Source organism: Saccostrea cucullata, unplaced genomic scaffold, assembly GCF_032062105.1.
Source record: "Saccostrea cucullata isolate Sc308-1 unplaced genomic scaffold, CSIRO_AGI_Scuc_v1 ctg4424, whole genome shotgun sequence".
Classification (NCBI taxonomy): domain Eukaryota; kingdom Metazoa; phylum Mollusca; class Bivalvia; order Ostreida; family Ostreidae; genus Saccostrea; species Saccostrea cuccullata.
Genome location: NW_026939941.1, coordinates 20,429 through 40,003, shown reverse-complemented (window position 1 = coordinate 40,003; position 19,575 = coordinate 20,429). Strand labels below are relative to the sequence as shown.

Sequence of the window (19,575 nt, the reverse complement as noted above, 5' to 3'; positions counted from 1 at the left end):
TTTGTAGAGTTTCATAATATTTTAATCTCAGATTTCTTCATCACTGAGATAAGTGATACTGTATCATGTGTATAGCGCCTTATACACAGTGTTTATAGTACTGACATGCTCTGACATGTTTGGACTTTGCAAAATATCTATTAATGAATGTTCATGTATAACAACTCGGCGTTAAACAATATACAATCAATCAATCATGTATACCAGAGGATAGACAGATTTAGCAGACAGGAATGTCGTATTTCTCACAGTAAATGTTTTTGACTGTGGTTTGGACATCTTGGGAAGGTAGGCGTAGACACTGTGAATTTGTACGGTACGACAATGTGTCTTTCTGATGAGTCAGACAGATGTTTCACTACACATGCTTTACAACGACTGTGTAATTCAGTTTTGTGACACAGGTGGCAGGGGAGTGGTGTTTACGCTCTGTCAACAGCGTGTATCACTAACAGATCCTAAAAGAAATTGCACATGGCAGTTATAAACTAGTAAATTTAAAAAATAAAGTTTTCATTCTGGTGGAAAAGAGATTAACCTTAAATTACTAGAAAAAAAAAACAGAAGAGCTTTTTCAAGGAATAAAAATATTTAGCACTTTCAAATGTATTATACATAATAATGTGAAATTGAATTAAATTTTTAATTTCTTCGAATAAAACCTTCATCCTCCTCGCAAAGATAAACAGTACCTGACAACAGGAATTAAAAATGGATTGCTAAATAAGAGCGGCTAGGGGAATCCTTATCATGGCCATTGATGATGTACTAGAGACACTTCAATTGCCAGATTACATCTTACATCAATGCGTTTATACATCAGCAGAGTTACACAATTTCTCACATGAAGAAAAAAAACAGAGCTATAACTACTATCATTCCAGAAAGAAAAAACCTCAACGTAAGATACAGTTTTAGTTTAAAAAAAGGAATTTGTATGAAGTGAATTAGACAATATTTGTGATTTAAATCTATTACGCAATAACGATTAATTTTACGTTTTGTTATTTGCCTTTTTCAGTAAGTTTAACTGCAGTTTTTGACATACTCTTATTATGCAATAAGCCATTCAAATAAGTTTGACGTAGTACGTGTTAATGTCATAATCTGGATTAAAGCGAGTATAAATTATTTTATTAAGTTTTCTTTTGAATAAAAGATTTCATAAAAATAAATAAAAAATATATGAATAGAGACATTCAGAGTCTGATTATGTCAATTAACATAAGTATATATTTATATATCGACACAAGTTCATCTATCACAGCCTTCATTGCATGGAGTTATTAAGTGTTTTTATTTTTTTAATGGGGATATGATTCAAGTCTTTCGAAGAGCAAACCTTAGTTGAAAGAGACCAGCTTTAATTTGGTATTTTGAACACTATCTTCCACGAATCGAAGTTGTTAATGTCTGCAATGATGGAAAAGATATTAATTTTCAAATAGCAGCCTGTGTGTTATTTTTATTAGTTTATAGCCACTTTGATAAGTGCCAAAAAGACTCTCGTCGTAACCGTAACTTAAGATGATCGTTTTTCGTTCAAAAATATTTTAATCATTTTAACGTTTGATTATAGATTAACAAAACTTCACATTAATTCCAAAATAAACACAATATGAGCTATAAACAGAAGAATAATCATTGGAACTTGGTATACATTGACTTGAAGTTTGGCATTGTCTTTTCAATTTTACTTTCTCTAAATTATAGTCTGATTATTCTGAAAAAAAAAACACATGTTATCTTTTATGAAAACCCCTTCCTAGTTCCGAGCACATGGACTTTTTAGACTTAATTAATTGATTGGAATCAAAATTTGACGTTACAATGAATTCCAAGTGTCTCATTTATATCAGCTTACAGCCTTACAATATTTGAATAGAAACATTGAAGGTCATTTTTTCTGATAGCAACACCCTTCAAGTTCTACACGTTGTATAAATTACATGAACATGGTATTCAATAGCTTACTTGTTTTCAGAAATATTTAAAGACGCAATGTGACGGCTGTTTGTATATTGATTGAAATACGTACATAATATATTTAATACTACTTGCATTAAAATATTAACATTGTACTAAATATTACATTGCAACATTTGATAAACTATCCATTTATATTAATTATTTGCATTTAAAATTTTCACCAATATGGAGAGGCCAACACTTGCCGGTGGAGAGCTGCTAATTTTAACCTTTGCTCGGCACTTCAGGTCATTGAGCAGTAAGGGATATTTTCCATGCGAACATTACTGCGACATGGGGCGACATATTAACGGTCTCATCCGAAGGACAGATAAGGAAACAAACTTAGAAATGTAAACCAGTTTTCGCATTTTTACAAATAAAAAGTCGCCTGTGTCAAATTTCCACAGCAACCAGTTTTAGGAAATAAAAATTGATATTTATACTTATTGGCAAATCATCCATGGAAATAATTCATTTAAAAAATGTTCGTGTCCATGGCATTGAATAACGTTAACGTTTGATTAAAGTAAAATATATCCAATAAGCTGTCCATTGTGTTATGTTGTCCTTTATGTATCATACAAATGTGAATATATATATAAAAACACAATGTATACAGAAATTCATATGCAATGTTTCGATATTTGGCACTTTTTGGATATGAAAGCAATCCAGTCGCTTAACTTTTTAATTAACGAGACAATTCACAGGAGACAATATAGTTAGCGAGTGTCCAAAACCATGATTTTCTCGATTTGTACTTAAACAGCAGCAATAATATCGCCACTTTCCCCAAAATTTTTGTAATCCAAAAGGTACATTGGTGAGTATACAATGGAGTATAGAAAGCCAATGCACAAAAAAATGGAGCATGAGAGAAAAGTTTACTAAGGGGCAAATAAAAATATCTCTCATCAAAAGTTTTAAATATTTCTTAAATGATAAAGAAGAAAAATTAAATCAAACAGCCAAATTAATTAAAAAATGACATTTCTGCCTTTCTGACTTTTTTTTTATTTTTAAGATTTATTTTATGCTAAAACATTAATATACTTTGATACACAGTAAATGCTTCTGATTATTTATTTAATTTTTAATTGATGCGCATGTGCAAAGGGATAATTTTCATAATGAGTTTCATTTGCAACACATCTCTTATCATCAGTTTACAGAAGTCAGCGTTACTGCCCAGAGCTGTCATTATGATAAAATATCAACTATTTTTACTTTTTGCAGTCAATCGTAAGTTCTTTTGCAACAAAGTTTTCACTGAGATTTATTCATTTAAACATAATTTGTTTTATTTAAACATTCTATAAACAGCCTTATTTTTTAAAATTTAAAATGGTGTGCTTTTGATACTAAATCATTAAACCACAGCACAATTTACCGATGGCGAGCTACAATATTAGACTTATACTCGGCATTTATGACCATGAGCAGTGTTAAATCTGGGCGACGATTGAAGGATTGGTAAAAATATTTTTGTACGAAATTATAAATTTTTGATATAATGTTTTAGTTTTATTTTGGATTGTAATCTTGTTTGAACCAATTATAACCGCTGAGTTCTAATTATTCTGCTGTTTGTTTTGTAGAGTTTTGCTTCACCTCTGCAGCATGCCCCAGTCATTGGATGCGATTTGCAAACAATTGTTATCTGTTTGTCATACGTTATCCTTTGGACTGGATTAATGCAATGGTAATAATATCTATATAGTACAGGATATTTAATAGCTGTTGTAGAGCATATTTGCACTAATCACATTAATTAATACGAAATAGCCCTTTTCTAGGATGGAAAGAGTTTGAACAGGTGGAAGCTTAAAAAACGTAAATTCTAAGAATTTTGCTTAGTCTTTTCATTATCAAAAGTTATTGGAAAAGATAACAGTTTTGAAAAGTAGGTCAAAGGTCAAATTCACTGGGTTAAAAATCATACTGTAATATTAAAGCTCTACCTTTTTCCTTTTAATAATTATGGATTTTTTAAAGTTTGCTGAAAAAAAACTTTAAAGGAAGGTCAAACTTAATGATGAAGGTAACAGGGTAAAAAATTATAGAGGATTTACATGTAGAAAGATCTTGTCATAAGTTATACACAGAGTGTGTTCATTTTGCTTAGTCCATACAAAATAACTGAGCGTGGAATGGCAAAACTAGGGAGTCGGACGTATTTTCTCGACCTCCTGCATTAAATGATTTTCTTGGGTATAACTATTTTATCTTTCATTAAATTAAAACAAAAATACAAAATTATGGATACAGGTTACTTGGTTAAAGTGCATGGAAAGGTGTCAATCAAACACGTCCAAAATTTCGCAGATTTGAAAATTTTCCATATTATAAAGGTTTCTATGTGCATTTTATAATTGGGTGTGAAATGCTGTAGCAACACATAAGAAAAGCAACACATATAAATTTATGTTTTAAAAAAATTATATAAGTTGTAAAACTGTGTCCAAATTCTCTAAATAAATGTACGTTGTAAGATGTTAAAGATTATTCTCTGTGGCCCATTTCATTTCATAATCCATTATTATGTAAGTTAAAAAAAAATTTAGTACACGTGCTGCATCTACTTCAGACCTTCTGTAAGGCGTACAGAGCAAAGTTAGCGGAGGTAAAATCAGCATCAGAGAACAACTTTCTTCAACATGAAGCCAGACGACTTAAAGGTCTGTTCAAATAAATTTAAATTCATTTGATTTTAAATTTTGCAGGCTAGTATTTGATCAAGTTTTAAATCTGACCATATATTACTTCTATCATTGAGTCAAATGCTGACTGATGTTTTTCATACGAATTGTTAGTCCTAATTTATACATTGAATTGACGACGGTTTTTTTCCGTTTTTCCCGATCATGACAAGGAGCACACGGCAAGTGTGACTGGTCAGCAGGGGATGCTTACTCCTCCATGGCACCTGATCCCGCCTCTGATGTTTCGAAGGTCCGTGTTTGATCTGCTCCTATTTTGTATTTTTTCATGGACTTTCATATTGAATAATGTTCGTTATCTTCATATCCTTCCAGCATGTTAGATACTTTCGACTTGGCTCTGTGTGTATGTAATGTCTAGCATATGTCTAGCATTTACTGTAAATTCTTGTCGCTTAAATCCCAAGCGAAAATATATTGCTTTTAAACTAAAAATCCAGACTTTGATCATTAAAGAATGACACAAACCAATAAAATATTTATTATTTGCGACGAAAACTTACTCATTAAATAAAACAATATTAAATTCCTTCAGAACGATTAATTTAAAATCATTTAACTCGAAGAAGGAAAAAAAGTCCTCTTTTTAGCATTCCATAATGGAATGTTAAATAAAATCTTACGAAAACAAACGAATTTTCCGTTTTCAGATAATAGGAATTCTTTTCCTTACTAACACTTTTCAAATTAATGTGAAGTCAAATCGAAAGTATTTCTGCTGACAATTTGAAATATAATACGATTTTGATTAATAAACAATGATCCATGCTGAATGAAGTAGATTTCATGACGCAAAACTTGTTTACAGTTACACATATCTTCAGCCAAAATCTCAGGCGGAACGAGCTTATTATAAAATGGCCTTTAGATGTAAGAGTTCGAGGTATATAAGGAGCGTAGGGAAGTTAATCATTTTTTTTAATGTGTAGAAGTAGATATATATTTACCCCTTCATTATCAATAACTGATAAATGATAAATAGCCCCAAGACTGATCACAATGAAAATAATATACTTAAGTCTAATCCAAGGAATTCCTTGGTTACATGGATTTATAGTGAAACGTTATAAATTGATTAATGTATTTAATTGTAATTAAATTAAAAAAAAACAATATTTAGAATTTATACAATATTATTTTCGCGGTCAAGTTTGAAGGTTAGTTTATATACATGTATAAGCAAGTTTTTCTCACTAAAAATGCTTGTAATGATAAATGACATTTTGGAGTTTAGGTGTAAGATTTTCTCGCTTTTTCTGCTTTATTGTTCTCTTTCATGTTCCTTGAATTTTTGTTTTCGTCTTGTGTTATATTGTTACTGATTTTTTCATTGCATTTGTATCTGTTCTATATTTGTGTCGGTGTAACTAATCTTTTTTTAGAAACTTAAAGGGGTCTTGATTTTCTAGGAAGTTTCTGGTTAGGGGCGACTGACGTCATAATGGAAGGGACATGGAGGTGGATAAGCACGGACACAATTTTATCTTATTCCGCCTGGTTACCCAAACAGCCTGATAACCACGAAAGTAAAGAACATTGTCTGCATCTGCTCAACACTTATCAGAGTAAATGGAATGATGTAGCATGCGACAAAAAATTTAATTTCATCTGTGAAAAATCTGCATAAATTTCAATGCTAGCAAAAGTTGCGCTGACATGGATGAAAAACATTTGGACAATCATTCCAAAAATATGCAAATATTTACATTTTCAATAAAAGTGTCTAATGTCTCGTATTTTTTGCTGCCAGTTTTAATTGATATTCCATGTTATCCTAACGGATCGTGTTAAAGAATTTTGTTGTGACATTTTTTTTCATTTAAAGACATTTCAACTGTCTTTAGTTCTGGAATTAAATTCTCATTCTTTTCAACGTAAATATTTTTACCAAGATTGATCTGCATAATTGTCGTTTATGGACATCTGTTACCAAATCAGTAACAATGTAGATATTGTATGTTTGTTATTGTAATGTATACCAAAATGAAAAATTAAAATTGTGTTCATTTACACTATTTTACAGATAAACGCCAAAAAAAAATCAATATTTGGATATTTAATGTTAACATAATTAGCTAAATGGGAGAATTGAGTCTAAAGTTATGGTTAAAGACCCTTTGATCTACATCATTTCACAAAATGTTACATCGATTTTCGTCTAGAGCTCTAGCATCAAATTCTAATGAAAAAAAGTATCATGATGAATGAAGCGCTGCTTATTTTTTCAGGAATGATTTTAGTATCAGCTCATAATTTTGAAGAAATTTTACCAGAATAAGAGGACGAGTAATAATATTTATAATCACAAGTCTTAAAAATGAGTGTATATTAAAATTATTTATAATGCCATACCTATTAAATTAATATTTTAAGGCGTAATTAAGACATATTTTTAAGTCAGAATATCGTGATAAAAAACAGCTCCTCGCACTTTTTAAGCTCGCATGGTTCTTTACACAAATTATGGTCACAATTTTCTTGTAAGAAAACTTAATTAAGTTCTAGTTAAAATAATCTGTCTTTGGAAGAAGCCCACACCACCGTTAGAATACATCCCATATACTTGCAATGTAGCAAATTTAAAGTGACCCGCTCCAATATAATTTCAAAGAATTCAGGAGGGACTCAAAGACTATATCATAAATGAAAATTATATGACAAATGAAAGCTTTTCATTGTGACGCAAAAACACAATGCTCCGTGACGTATTTTATAAAATGAAACTCAACAAAATAAGACGTAAACAACAAAGAAATGCATGGATTGCATTAGAATGGGAATTAATAAATTTCTAATTTGTTATTTGGACCGTTAATGCTGATTTAACGGTCGCAAACATCCGTTTTATCGGTTCGCTTACCTAAATTAAATACAAAGCCTAATTTATGTTTAAATGGACTTTATTTGAGGTTTTGTTTCCAGAACAAATTCAAAAAAATAATATGAACTAAATTTTGACGTCGGCATTGTTGCGCCGACATTTGATTTGTTTTTGTTTTTGTGTACCTTCGGGTAAATTTTTTTTTATTGAGACATTTCATTAAAATTTGTAGGCTTTATTTAAATAAGATTTGATCAAAATGTATGCCAACTTTTGATTTTATGGTCTTCATGAAAAAGAGGTATTGAAAAAACTGCGTTTTTCTTGGACAACCCTCGTTATTCACTACATTTCATATAACGTCTCTTTTTGATGAAGCATGTGAATATACTTTAATTCTTTTCATCCACGTTATGTTTTACTGAACATTGTCATATATCATGTTTATATCACCTGAGTTGGAATATTGTGGTCCAAAAAACATGCCAATAAAACATCCTGCATTGCACATGGGGGGATTTCCTGCTAATATGATTATTCAAATATATGGAAATGCCAACTTTTATAAAATCATTTCATTTGCGTGAATCTTTAGAATGCATTCTGTTAGCTTTTAAATATTCCAATGCCAATCTGTTCCAGAGACCTTATTTCTACCGTAACTGATTTAAATCACATGACTTAGCAGTGGATCAAGGTCTAGAACCAAGACCAGGAAGTAGATTGTCAGTTTACAAACGGTTAACAGGGAGCCATATTGGATTTACATGTAATTTTTTTTTATTGATATCAATTTGTCATAAAATTACAAAGGCATTTGCAAGTTTCCAAAAAGGTAGGAAAAAACAACTTATTCAAAAAGATAAATAACTAGATAATGTTAAATAAGTAAGAGAACATATTCTCTATGCTCTTTTAAACAAACACGTTGGACCCCAGAGAGCAATTCATTTATTTTGTTTTATTTTTCTGTATTGTATTGATCAAGCCAATTTATCTATCATCCTGACACAATACAACAGCCTGACCGAGAACCGACTCTTTCCCTGGATTAGTTATTTTTGTATAACTATATGTACTGTATGTTATACTGAATAACTATTGTATGAAAATTAGCGACATCAATCAACCAAACTTGTAAGAGATTTATTAGGACCCGACACTCCAAACCACACTTTAAGTAGATATGTTTTTTGCATAGAGCAGATTAATATCTGATTTGAATTATGCAAGTAGTTGTAGAGTGTTTCGGCTATAAAGAAGCCTCATCAGGGGTCACGGACATGAATCATGGTGTTTGTTTTAGGTGAGACCGGATTATCTCGTCACCTATATTCTTGTGTTTGCTGTAAGCAATGATTGGTTGAGAATGAAATAAGGTTTTGCATTCTGGATTTCTAAGAATGGTGTTCCAATATTTTAGAATTCGTTTTTTCAGTCCTTTAACGCAAGGGTTAAATTTAGTAACCAGTACTGTAGGGTTACGTAATGACTGTTCTTTAGTCTTTTTGATGATGAGTTTTGATCGGTTTGTGTTGACCGTTTCCTTGATCATAGGATCAATTTCCGAGATAGAGTAACCTCGCTTTGATAAGTGCGTCTTGAAGTCATTAAGTGTTGCATGTAATATTTCAGGGTCAGTAGTGTTTCTTGCATGTCTAATGCATTCTCCTTTAATGAATCCTTTAAACACAGCCGGGCTATGAGCGCTCTGTCTGTGTAGATACTGAAAGTTATTTGTTGGTTTGATATAGGACTTGATATCAAGTTTGTTAAAATTTTGAAATTTCTGTCCTTTATAAACTGTAGTATCAAGGAAGTTGACAGCAGATGGAGAAATTTCAAATGTAAATCTGAGATGCTTGTGACAGTGATTGCCGATATTAAAGAATTCTTCTATCTCTGGTTGCGTTCCATTGAATATTATGAAACCGTCATCACAGTATCTGCCGTGGAAGACAATTTTGCTGGCATGACGAAATTGTGCCATCATATGCTTTGTGATTTGATACATTCTAATGTCACAGATCTCTGGACTGGGGACTGCCCCCATACTTGCTCCTATTATTTGTTTGTAATATTTTCCATCGAATTCAAAGTAATTGTTTTCCAAGACGCATTTCAGTAAGAAGTTTAGATCCTCAGGGTCCGGATATGGAATGTCTATTTGCGTTTTATTGGCCTGTGTGTAAGCCTCATTTACTGATGAGAGAAGTTCGTTGAATTCCACGTTTGTGTACATGCTCGTCACATCATAAGTAATGAATAATGCGTTGGTTGGCAGTGTAAGGCTTTCGATTTTGGTGATAAAGTCCGTAGTGTCCTTAATATAAGTTGATTGTTTTTGTACAATAGGTACCAGAAAGTAATCGCAATATTGTCCTATTTTCCTCGTTGGTGTATCGCACTGCGAGATAATTGGTCTACCAGGTGGTAATTTCCTAATGCTGCACCGACCGTTTATTAGAGCATTGTAAATGTTTGCTGGTATTTGTGGGTTTTCGGTAAAAGGTATAAATGCCCACATTTAAGTGAAGGTTTTTTGTCATTAAGAAATTTGTAAGTTTCTTTGTCCAATGACCCATTTGAATGCATTTCGGCAAGTTTATTTTGAATGTTTTCATGCAGTTTGAGCATGTTGGGTTCAGATACTTGCATATAGTGTTTAGATTGCAATTGGCTTTGTGCTTCTAAGACATATTGGTCTTTGTTCATGATGACAATTGTGTTGCTTTTATCTGCTTTTTTAATAACAATGTCGTTGTTATTTTTAAGAGATAAAATAGCTTCTCTTTCAGCATTTGAGATGTTTGATCTCTTTTTTTACAATTTCCAAAGAGGAAAGTTCCAATTTTGTTTTATCTATATATTCCTCGAGTTCGCTGCATGTAAATGGCGGTTTGTAGCCAGATTTTGTGGTAAGGGGTGAATGGCATTGTCGTCTCCGGTATCAAAGTGGAATTTGCATCTGAGTTTCCTGGCAAATTCTTCAAAATCTTTGAGCAGCAGGCTTTTAGCATTGTCGCTTTTAGGCGTTGGAATAAATTTTAAGCCTTTGCTTAGAACTGAGAGTTCATGTTGTGATAAGTTGTATCTTGATAAATTTAAAACAAACTTTCCCCCTGTGGCCGTAGTTTCCTTGCAGTGAGCTTTAACTCCCCGTAAATAATTACGAGTGCGTTTAGCATTTTTGCATTGTTTACTCCGTCTATTTATTCGTCGAGCCATTCAAATAGAGGAGCAGTAGATGGTAAATATATTGTATATAGCGAGGCGCTATAGATCAACAATGAGTATTTCGATGAGGTAACGAATCCGTCTAATTATCAATAAGTGTTGATAGATTAGAGGATAAGAAGAGTATGTGGCTATAAGAAACCGATAGCCAGATTCCGTTATGGTCACGTGCGAGGGGGCGGTGTTTGTTTAGGAGCTGGTCCAATGGGTGGCTAATGCACACCAATTTTATAGTAATTAAATCCTGTGGATCTTAAGCCGTCTGATATACATAGTGTCATAAAAAGAGGCTAAAGTAAAGATCCGTCTTAGTATCATATGATGATAATAAGAGGATTAATATTTCACATAACTGTCCAAATCCTGAATGAAATCTTCTTGGTTTAAGCTGATCTGGTCCTTCAATATATCCTAGTATTCACAATCTGATATTCTCATGGTTTTCTTGCATCGGTACAAAGTAATTGAATGAAGGGCACTATTGTATGTGTATACTTGAGCAAGCCGAAGTATTTGATTATAAGAGAAGCGTAAAAGACAATCTTTGAAGTAGCAGTTCAATCCTTTACAAACATGTGCTGATTTGGTAAAGGAAGTGCTGGTAATAAAATGTCTTAGAAGACAATAGAAGCAAAGAGTGTGGCCGGATTGTTGGATGACTAAATAAACCACACAAGTCGATCGCTGTCCAAGGGAGGGCGATGCACGGGATGATGCCGGTGTAACGTTGAATATTGACCCGAGTTGAAAAGTGACCCGGGGGTCATTTTTCAACGTTGAATATTGAACCGGGGTCATTTTTAAACGTTGAATATTGAGACCAAAAGTCGTTGAATTTATACCCGGGGTCATTTTTCAACAGCTTTTTTTTTCTTACACCTGATGACGTCAACAAGTTGAAAATTGACCCTGTTGAATATTGACCCCACCTCAAAGTTTGAACTTTTTTTTAGCTGGGAAGTTGTTTTACGGGATTTATCAGTATCACTTTATTTATATTTCGGTTTCAATTTTTTTCCCTTTTCAAGAATAATAGAAATAAACATATACAGTATCACCCCGTGTATACATGTACATTTTGAACAGTGCACGATTGCAATTATCTTCAAGCAACATGCGCGGATCTAGAGGGGGGGTCGGGGGGGTCAGGACCCCCCCCCTGGAATTTAACAGGTAAAAAAATGTATATACTAAAACAAGAAAATAGCTACCATGGACCCCCCCCCCCTGGAAAACTCAGACCTCCCCTGTGAAGTGTGAAGTGGGTATGATAAGTGAAAGATTTGAAGCAATAGAAGTCACCACTCCCCCCCCCCCCCCCCCACCACGAAATAGGTTTTTGACGTTTGGGCGATTTTACGTTTTTTTTTTCTTTTTTTTTTGCTTGTTAAGAAATTTCTGGGATTGGAATTTTTTTTTGACTGAGGTGGACCCCCCCCCCCCTGGAAAAAATTTCTGGATCCGCGCCTGAGCAAGACAACTTTAATCTTGACAATACTTTCAAAAATCCATGGCATCCATAAATAACTACAAAACAACGAATAGGGCATAAAACAAAAATTTTAAAAATCTGCAATCTAGAATGTAGCCCTATATATATTGATCAGGTGGGTGGAACATCCCATCTAGTCAAATTCAATATAAAAATAACAAAATTTATAGCCTAAAAATTAGAATGAAACACATCGACCAAAATGATTACATGTGACAATATGATTCATATATCATAAAATTTACATATTTTTTCTGTCGAAAACACGCGTTTCCTATTCGATGTCATTAATATTTAAAACAATCGGTTGCCAGTCGCTAATTTTGTCATTCCTATTCAATAATTTTATTTTTTTTATTCGATAATTATTTCATTGGCGTCGGAAGCAAATTGAAAGTGGAGGGGGGGGGGGCTAAGTGTAAAAAAAAAAATTTGTACATCCATATAAACCTGACAAGCAAAAAAAAGGAAATGTCTATTTCCCAAGCACGAGAATCCTATTTCGGGGGGGGGGGGGCTTCGAACTCCAGTACCAAAAATTTTCTTCCAAACATCACCTCTTTCCCCATTTTTAACCTATACTAAGACGTATCTGTGGAAAGTGAGGGGGCTAAACCTACGAAGATATGTTCAAGGTCTATACTAAGTATATATTTGGTTACGACGCCTATGTATTTGGTTTATATGCAATAAAGTTGTTGTTCGAAAACATTCTAGCATCCATTTCTATTCCAAAAAATATGATTCTTATTCCATAAACTTCTCATCTTATTACATAATTTTATCTCTATGATCTCCTTTGTGATGTTTTTTTTTTTATATTCTTTTTCAATAATTGCCATGATTGCATTCTGGGAAATATGACAAATTAAAATAGAATTGGTTGTAAACTCAATTAAAAAGGAATGTAAAGATTCACATTATTATCGAATATAAATCATTTTATCACATAGATTGACAAAACAAAATTTGAAAATTTTGGGAATAAGGCACAAGTTTTCTCTCTTCAAGACTTAGAGACTAGGGATCAGCATAAATCAAGCTTTTGCTGTTTAATATTAAATAAATGTGTTTCGTTTTATACGTTGATGGAGTAATTATAGAGGATTTTGTTATTCAGAATGCTAATTTAATCACTTGATTATGTCTCGTATCAATTTTTGACAAAGATATCCAATATGTTTTAATATAAAGTACATGTAGAACCTAATTCAAGAATTCAAGGCATTGTTATGTCTCATCAATTACGGAACATTAAAAAATCTTAATACAAGTTGTAAATTTTTTTTTTCAGAAACATCAAGTCATACTCTGTATTATCTTTAATTAAGAAATCAATACTATTTCTGTTTTTAATAATAAAATTATCTCCATTTTAACACTTGTTCTATGAGAAAACCAGGCAGAGGGGGGGGGGGGGTGTCACTCACTTTAATGAAATTTTCTGAAAGGACTCCTGCAATATAGCATATGATCACAAGAAAAAAAAACATGAAGTCAATATGCATTTCAGATTCTATGAATAGTAACTCAAGTCTTTATGCTGTTATATACTTAATCATGTGATCAAGTCAGAGAGCTTAGAATAAAAGGTGATATCACCTTTTTGTGCTAAATAGGTGCTATCACCGATTTGAATAAGTGGTATCAGCTATTCGAAAAGGTGATATTACCTATTTGAGTTTCTTACAACAGTCATTAATGAATGTTCCCTATAATATATGGATTACCACTAGAACCAAGAAAATTCGGACTACCCAGTTTTCATGCGTTTTCTACGGTTTTCTTGTTGTTTACATTATATATAAGTGAAATAAATTAATTTGTAAGCAAAAAAAAAACTAAAGCTGTTCGACAGGAAAAAGGTGATATCACCCAATCGAATAGGCGATATCACCTTTTCGAATTGGTGATACCACAAATTCAAATCTATTGGAACAGGTGATATCATAGGGGATATTACTTTTTGCAGTAAATACCAAAACGAGGCCTCATACCTATGAATTAAGTCACAGTAGTGAAATCCCAATCATAAATATGTGTTTTTATGCTGTTGAATTTTGAACCGGTTTCATGATCAAAATTCAACGACCCGGCTCAGTTTTCAACGGATTAGGGTCTAAATTCAACACCTTTGGTCTCAGTATTCAACGTTGAAAAATGACCCCCGGGTCAATTTTCAACCCGGGTCAAAATTCAACGTTACACCGGTGGGACATTGTCCCTAGTCAAAGTGTGAAAATTAGCGACATCAATCAACCAAACTTGTAAGAGATTTATTAGGACCCGACACTCCAAACCACACTTTAAGTAGATATGTTTTTTGCATAGAGCAGATTAATATCTGATTTGAATTATGCAAGTAGTTGTAGAGTGTTTCGGCTATTAAGATTTTACTAACATTTACAATGCTCTAATAAACGGTCAGTGCAGCATTAGGAAATTACCACCTGGTAGACCAATTATCTCGCAGTGCGATACACCAACGAGGAAAATAGGACAATATTGCGATTACTTTCTGGTACCTAATGTACAAAAACAATCAACTTATATTAAGGACACTACGGACTTTATCACCAAAATCGAAAGCCTTACACTGCCAACCAACGCATTATTCATTACTTATGATGTGACGAGCATGTACACAAACGTGGAATTCAACGAACTTCTCTCATCAGTAAATGAGGCTTACACACAGGCCAATAAAACGCAAATAGACATTCCATATCCGGACCCTGAGGATCTAAACTTCTTACTGAAATGCGTCTTGGAAAACAATTACTTTGAATTCGATGGAAAATATTACAAACAAATAATAGGAGCAAGTATGGGGGCAGTCCCCAGTCCAGAGATCTGTGACATCAGAATGTATCAAATCACAAAGCATATGATGGCACAATTTCGTCATGCCAGCAAAATTGTCTTCCACGGCAGATACCGTGATGACGGTTTCATAATATTCAATGGAACGCAACCAGAGATAGAAGAATTCTTTAATATCGGCAATCACTGTCACAAGCATCTCAGATTTACATTTGAAATTTCTCCATCTGCTGTCAACTTCCTTGATACTACAGTTTATAAAGGACAGAAATTTCAAAATTTTAACAAACTTGATATCAAGTCCTTTATCAAACCAACAAATAACTTTCAGTATCTACACAGACAGAGCGCTCATAGCCCGGCTGTGTTTAAAGGATTCATTAAAGGAGAATGCATTAGACATGCAAGAAACACTACTGACCCTGAAATATTACATGCAACACTTAATGACTTCAAGACGCACTTATCAAAGCGAGGTTACTCTATCTCGGAAATTGATCCTATGATCAAGGAAACGGTCAACACAAACCGATCAAAACTCATCATCAAAAAGACTAAAGAACAGTCATAACGTAACCCTACAGTACTGGTTACTAAATTTAACCCTTGCGTTAAAGGACTGAAAAAACGAATTCTAAAATATTGGAACACCATTCTTAGAAATCCAGAATGCAAAACCTTATTTCATTCTCAACCAATCATTGCTTACAGCAAACACAAGAATATAGGTGACGAGATAATCCGGTCTCACCTAAAACAAACACCATGATTCATGTCCGTGACCCCTGATGAGGCTTCTTAATAGCCGAAACACTCTACAACTACTTGCATAATTCAAATCAGATATTAATCTGCTCTATGCAAAAAACATATCTACTTAAAGTGTGGTTTGGAGTGTCGGGTCCTAATAAATCTCTTACAAGTTTGGTTGATTGATGTCGCTAATTTTCACAGAATGCAAAACCTTATTTCATTCTCAACCAATCATTGCTTACAGCAAACACAAGAATATAGGTGACGAGATAATCCGGTCTCACCTAAAACAAACACCATGATTTATGTCCGTGACCCCTGACGAGGCTTCTTAATAGCCGAAACACTCTACAACTACTTGCATAATTCAAATCAGATATTAATCTGCTCTATGCAAAAAACATATCTACTTAAAGTGTGGTTTGGAGTGTCGGGTCCTAATAAATCTCTTACAAGTTTGGTTGATTGATGTCGCTAATTTTCAGGCAATGTAAAATTGTGTAAAGTGACAAAAAACATATTTAAAAAAATGATTTATTACTTTTTTTTTATCATAATCCATTACTTTAAACATAATTCACACATAATATTTTGTAGGATTTTAATATGCTCTTGAATGATTTATTATGAGAGTTTTCAAATGGTTTTTTTTTTTCATGGTTTCTCGTCAAAAGCAACCGTCTTTGTATCAGTACATTTTAAAGCATACTTTTGCCTTAATACAGAAACAATGCAGTTCAAGTAACTTATTTATTTTCTGTACATAAATATGACACTAAAGCACAAGATGATAGAATTATTTCTCATCTCTCCGACTGCATTCCATGTTAAATAGATATTTTTTTCAGGTTAACTTCCTGAAATCTAGATAGTATCATGAAAAATACATTTCAAAGCAAAACTTTATAGATTCAGACAATAAATGTAAAAGAATTTTCTTTTCAATGGTTACAATTAACTATGCTGAAAGATAAACAATACATTATTTTCCGATCCTTTCACATGATTTCTTTATACAGTTTTAAGAATTTTTCAGCGCTGCATTTCGAGAAAACCAAAGCAAGTATGGTAAATGTACAAACAATTTAGAAAAATACTGATATCTGTAAAAAGTTAATTTGAGCATTTCAACATTTCAACCATATAGCTATAGAGAAATTTCGATCAATTAATTTGTAAATACCTATAATGGAATCATGCACATTTAACATCATACATATACAATTTACAAACAAATTCCCTTTTAGAACATTGACTTTTAAACTTAAGATAAAGAGTTATTTTAGAGAATATGCACCTTTAACATGAAATGTTTGATGAAATAAGGGTTATGTCTCGTAATGAAACTCGATAATATATATTGTGTAAGTTTAATTGCATGAAAAATTTGATCTTAATTTGTGCGAAAAACCGTGTGAGATTAAAAAGTGTGTTGAGCTGTATATTGTCTATTATAGTAGCAAGAAATAGGAGCCTGGAGTAAATGAAACTGAAGTTTTTTTTCCCATCATCATGACCAGTCACGCAAAAGAGCAAAATTTTTTTTACCTAAAATACCAGGTGTATACGGTTTAAAGGAAATTTTTGTTCTTTCCTTTTGCCCTAAATACGACTTAGCTAATTTAATATTGTGTGAATTCAAAGAAAAAATTAATACATTTTTAAACAATCTATTATGACTGAGAAAGTTTACTGTGCAAAATTTTTTTTGACCTGGGAACAGATGAAAAATTGATTTAATTGGCGATTCTAATTGCACATGAGATAAGGAATATAGAGGGGAAGTGTTGTGAATCTAAACGGGGACCTTTGATAAAAACGTTTAATACTGCTAAAACAAAGGATAAGACTTTTAGTTTCTTTCGAAAATTACAAAATTATAACATGCCAAATCATGGTCAACAAGAAAAGAAAATAGAGGACTTTTATTTGATTTGGGAAGAAGGCTGGAAAAGTAGATGATGACCCTTGAGTATTCTGAGATTAGCTAATAATGGACTCCTGAAATAATATTCAGCAATATTCAGCATTAAGATATAAGGTGGTGCACGGGTCATGGTAAAAATGCTTTTAAAATTCAAAGCGCAATATTATTATTTCTTGAAATGATAATTTTAACATTAAAATTTTAGCAATTAAAATGGTACATTTATCATTAAATGTAACTATAATAATTTATATAATTATTTTTTTTTAATATTCAAATTACGTAATCTACCAGTATATCTTTCTAAACACTGTTCAAGGTGTATTGATAATTTGACATGTTTTGTGTATATTATTTTTTTCTACTGAGCATTTATTATCATTGTCAATATACATGTATATCTAGTCTTCAGTTTTATTTGTTGATATTCCTTAGCAATATAAAAGGTTTTTTTTCTATACATGTACATCGTTGTAAAAGATTTGTAAATGTTAAGTATGGAGAAGTTTTTAATTGGAACTTGTGTCCACCACCTTGACCTATTGCCCTTCAAATGTCTTATTAAATATATTTACCTATATATAGCTATTATTTTATTTAATTTATTTACCAATCTAGTTATTATTTCGCGCATTCAATATAACTTATTACGATGGATGATATCATTGGAGAATTTTTATAATTATCATCGATAACAATTTCCACACAAATTTAACAAAAAACTTGTAACCTTGTTTATTAATCACACGCTTCACGCTTAATATATATTTAACTTGTCATTTATACTTCTTCTTTTAAATATTATTCTTGATTTGTTATTCAACAGTTTCACTAGACCTTGTGACATGGACCCATTGGATAGAGCTAAAGTATTCCTCCTCTGTGATCTATGTCAAAGAGCTGCATTACAGAGTCACTGTGAACTTTGTCAGATTAACCTGTGTAAGGCCTGTGTAGGGGAGCACCTCTCTGATTCTTCTAAAAGGCACAACGTTGTACCATACAAATACAGAACAAAGGTTCTTTCCTATCCTTCAGTAAAACCACTGCTTGATGAACAAAAGCTCCTCACCACCATAGACACCGGGCTTGAACTACTAGACAGTGTTACCCGTCTCAATGATGAAAAAGTTTGGACATGTGGATTTGACAATATAATACAACTCTTCAATATCCAGGGCAGACTAAAGGAATCAATCCAAACCGAGTTTTGGCACCCAGAACGTGGCATAGCGGTGACAAAGAGCGGAGATCTAGTTTGTATTGACCAAGGTACAAAAACTGTGAACATAGTGAAGAATAAACAGATACAGGAAGTGATCAGATTACTACGAAGATCTTGCAACGTATGTAGTACCTCCTCCAAGTACAGTGATGATTATAGACAATATAGACAATCCAAAGTTGTCCGTTACTCTCAGACTGACTTCAAAGAGAAACAATCCATTTAGTTTGATGACAATGGTCAACCTCTATATTCATTTGGTAGTCTTACGGATATCGATGAGAACAGGAACCTGGATATCTGTGTGGCTGACATTGAAGCAAATGCAATAGTTGTGGTTAATATGTCAGGAGAACTACGATTTAGATACACTGTGCCATCACAACAGACAGCCAGAGTCAGATCCTGGTCATCAGATAATGGTACCCACTGTATCCACATCCTAGATCAGGACAGTTCCTTGGTTACATTGATTCTAGTTACCTATACGATCCACGTGGTTTATGTGTAGACACAAAAGACAATCTTTTTGTGACTGAGTGTCGTGGTGTTGTGAAGATAATAACATATATGTAAACAATGTGTTAAATAAATTATCACCTTAAC

At 32.7% G+C, this 19,575-nt stretch overlaps 2 protein-coding genes across 2 annotated transcripts; both read left to right on the top strand.

Annotated features, from left to right (window-relative positions):
- The first annotated feature begins 3,152 nt into the window (after positions 1–3,152).
- LOC134254319 (galactose-specific lectin nattectin-like) lies at positions 3,153–6,446 on the top strand. The gene is made up of 4 exons (XM_062736841.1): positions 3,153–3,213; positions 3,570–3,673; positions 4,559–4,649; positions 6,101–6,446. Exons 1-4 carry the CDS (start codon positions 3,174–3,176, stop codon positions 6,316–6,318), a joined length of 453 nt encoding a protein of 150 aa, XP_062592825.1. The 5' UTR covers positions 3,153–3,173; the 3' UTR covers positions 6,319–6,446.
- A 12,143-nt stretch (positions 6,447–18,589) lies between these two features.
- Positions 18,590–19,195, top strand: LOC134254320 (uncharacterized). The gene has a single exon (XM_062736842.1). The coding sequence runs from the start codon at positions 18,590–18,592 to the stop codon at positions 19,193–19,195; it is 606 nt and encodes a 201-aa protein (XP_062592826.1).
- The last annotated feature ends 380 nt before the right edge of the window (positions 19,196–19,575 follow it).

Coding starts and splice junctions, on each gene's coding strand:
- LOC134254319 (XM_062736841.1), top strand. CDS start 3,174: ATGATAAAATATCAACTATTTTTACTTTTTGCAGTCAATC. Junction 3,214..3,569: donor TTTACTTTTTGCAGTCAATC/GTAAGTTCTTTT, acceptor TTTGTTTTGTAG/AGTTTTGCTTCACCTCTGCA. Junction 3,674..4,558: donor TGGACTGGATTAATGCAATG/GTAATAATATCT, acceptor CATCTACTTCAG/ACCTTCTGTAAGGCGTACAG.
- LOC134254320 (XM_062736842.1), top strand. CDS start 18,590: ATGGACCCATTGGATAGAGCTAAAGTATTCCTCCTCTGTGATCTATGT.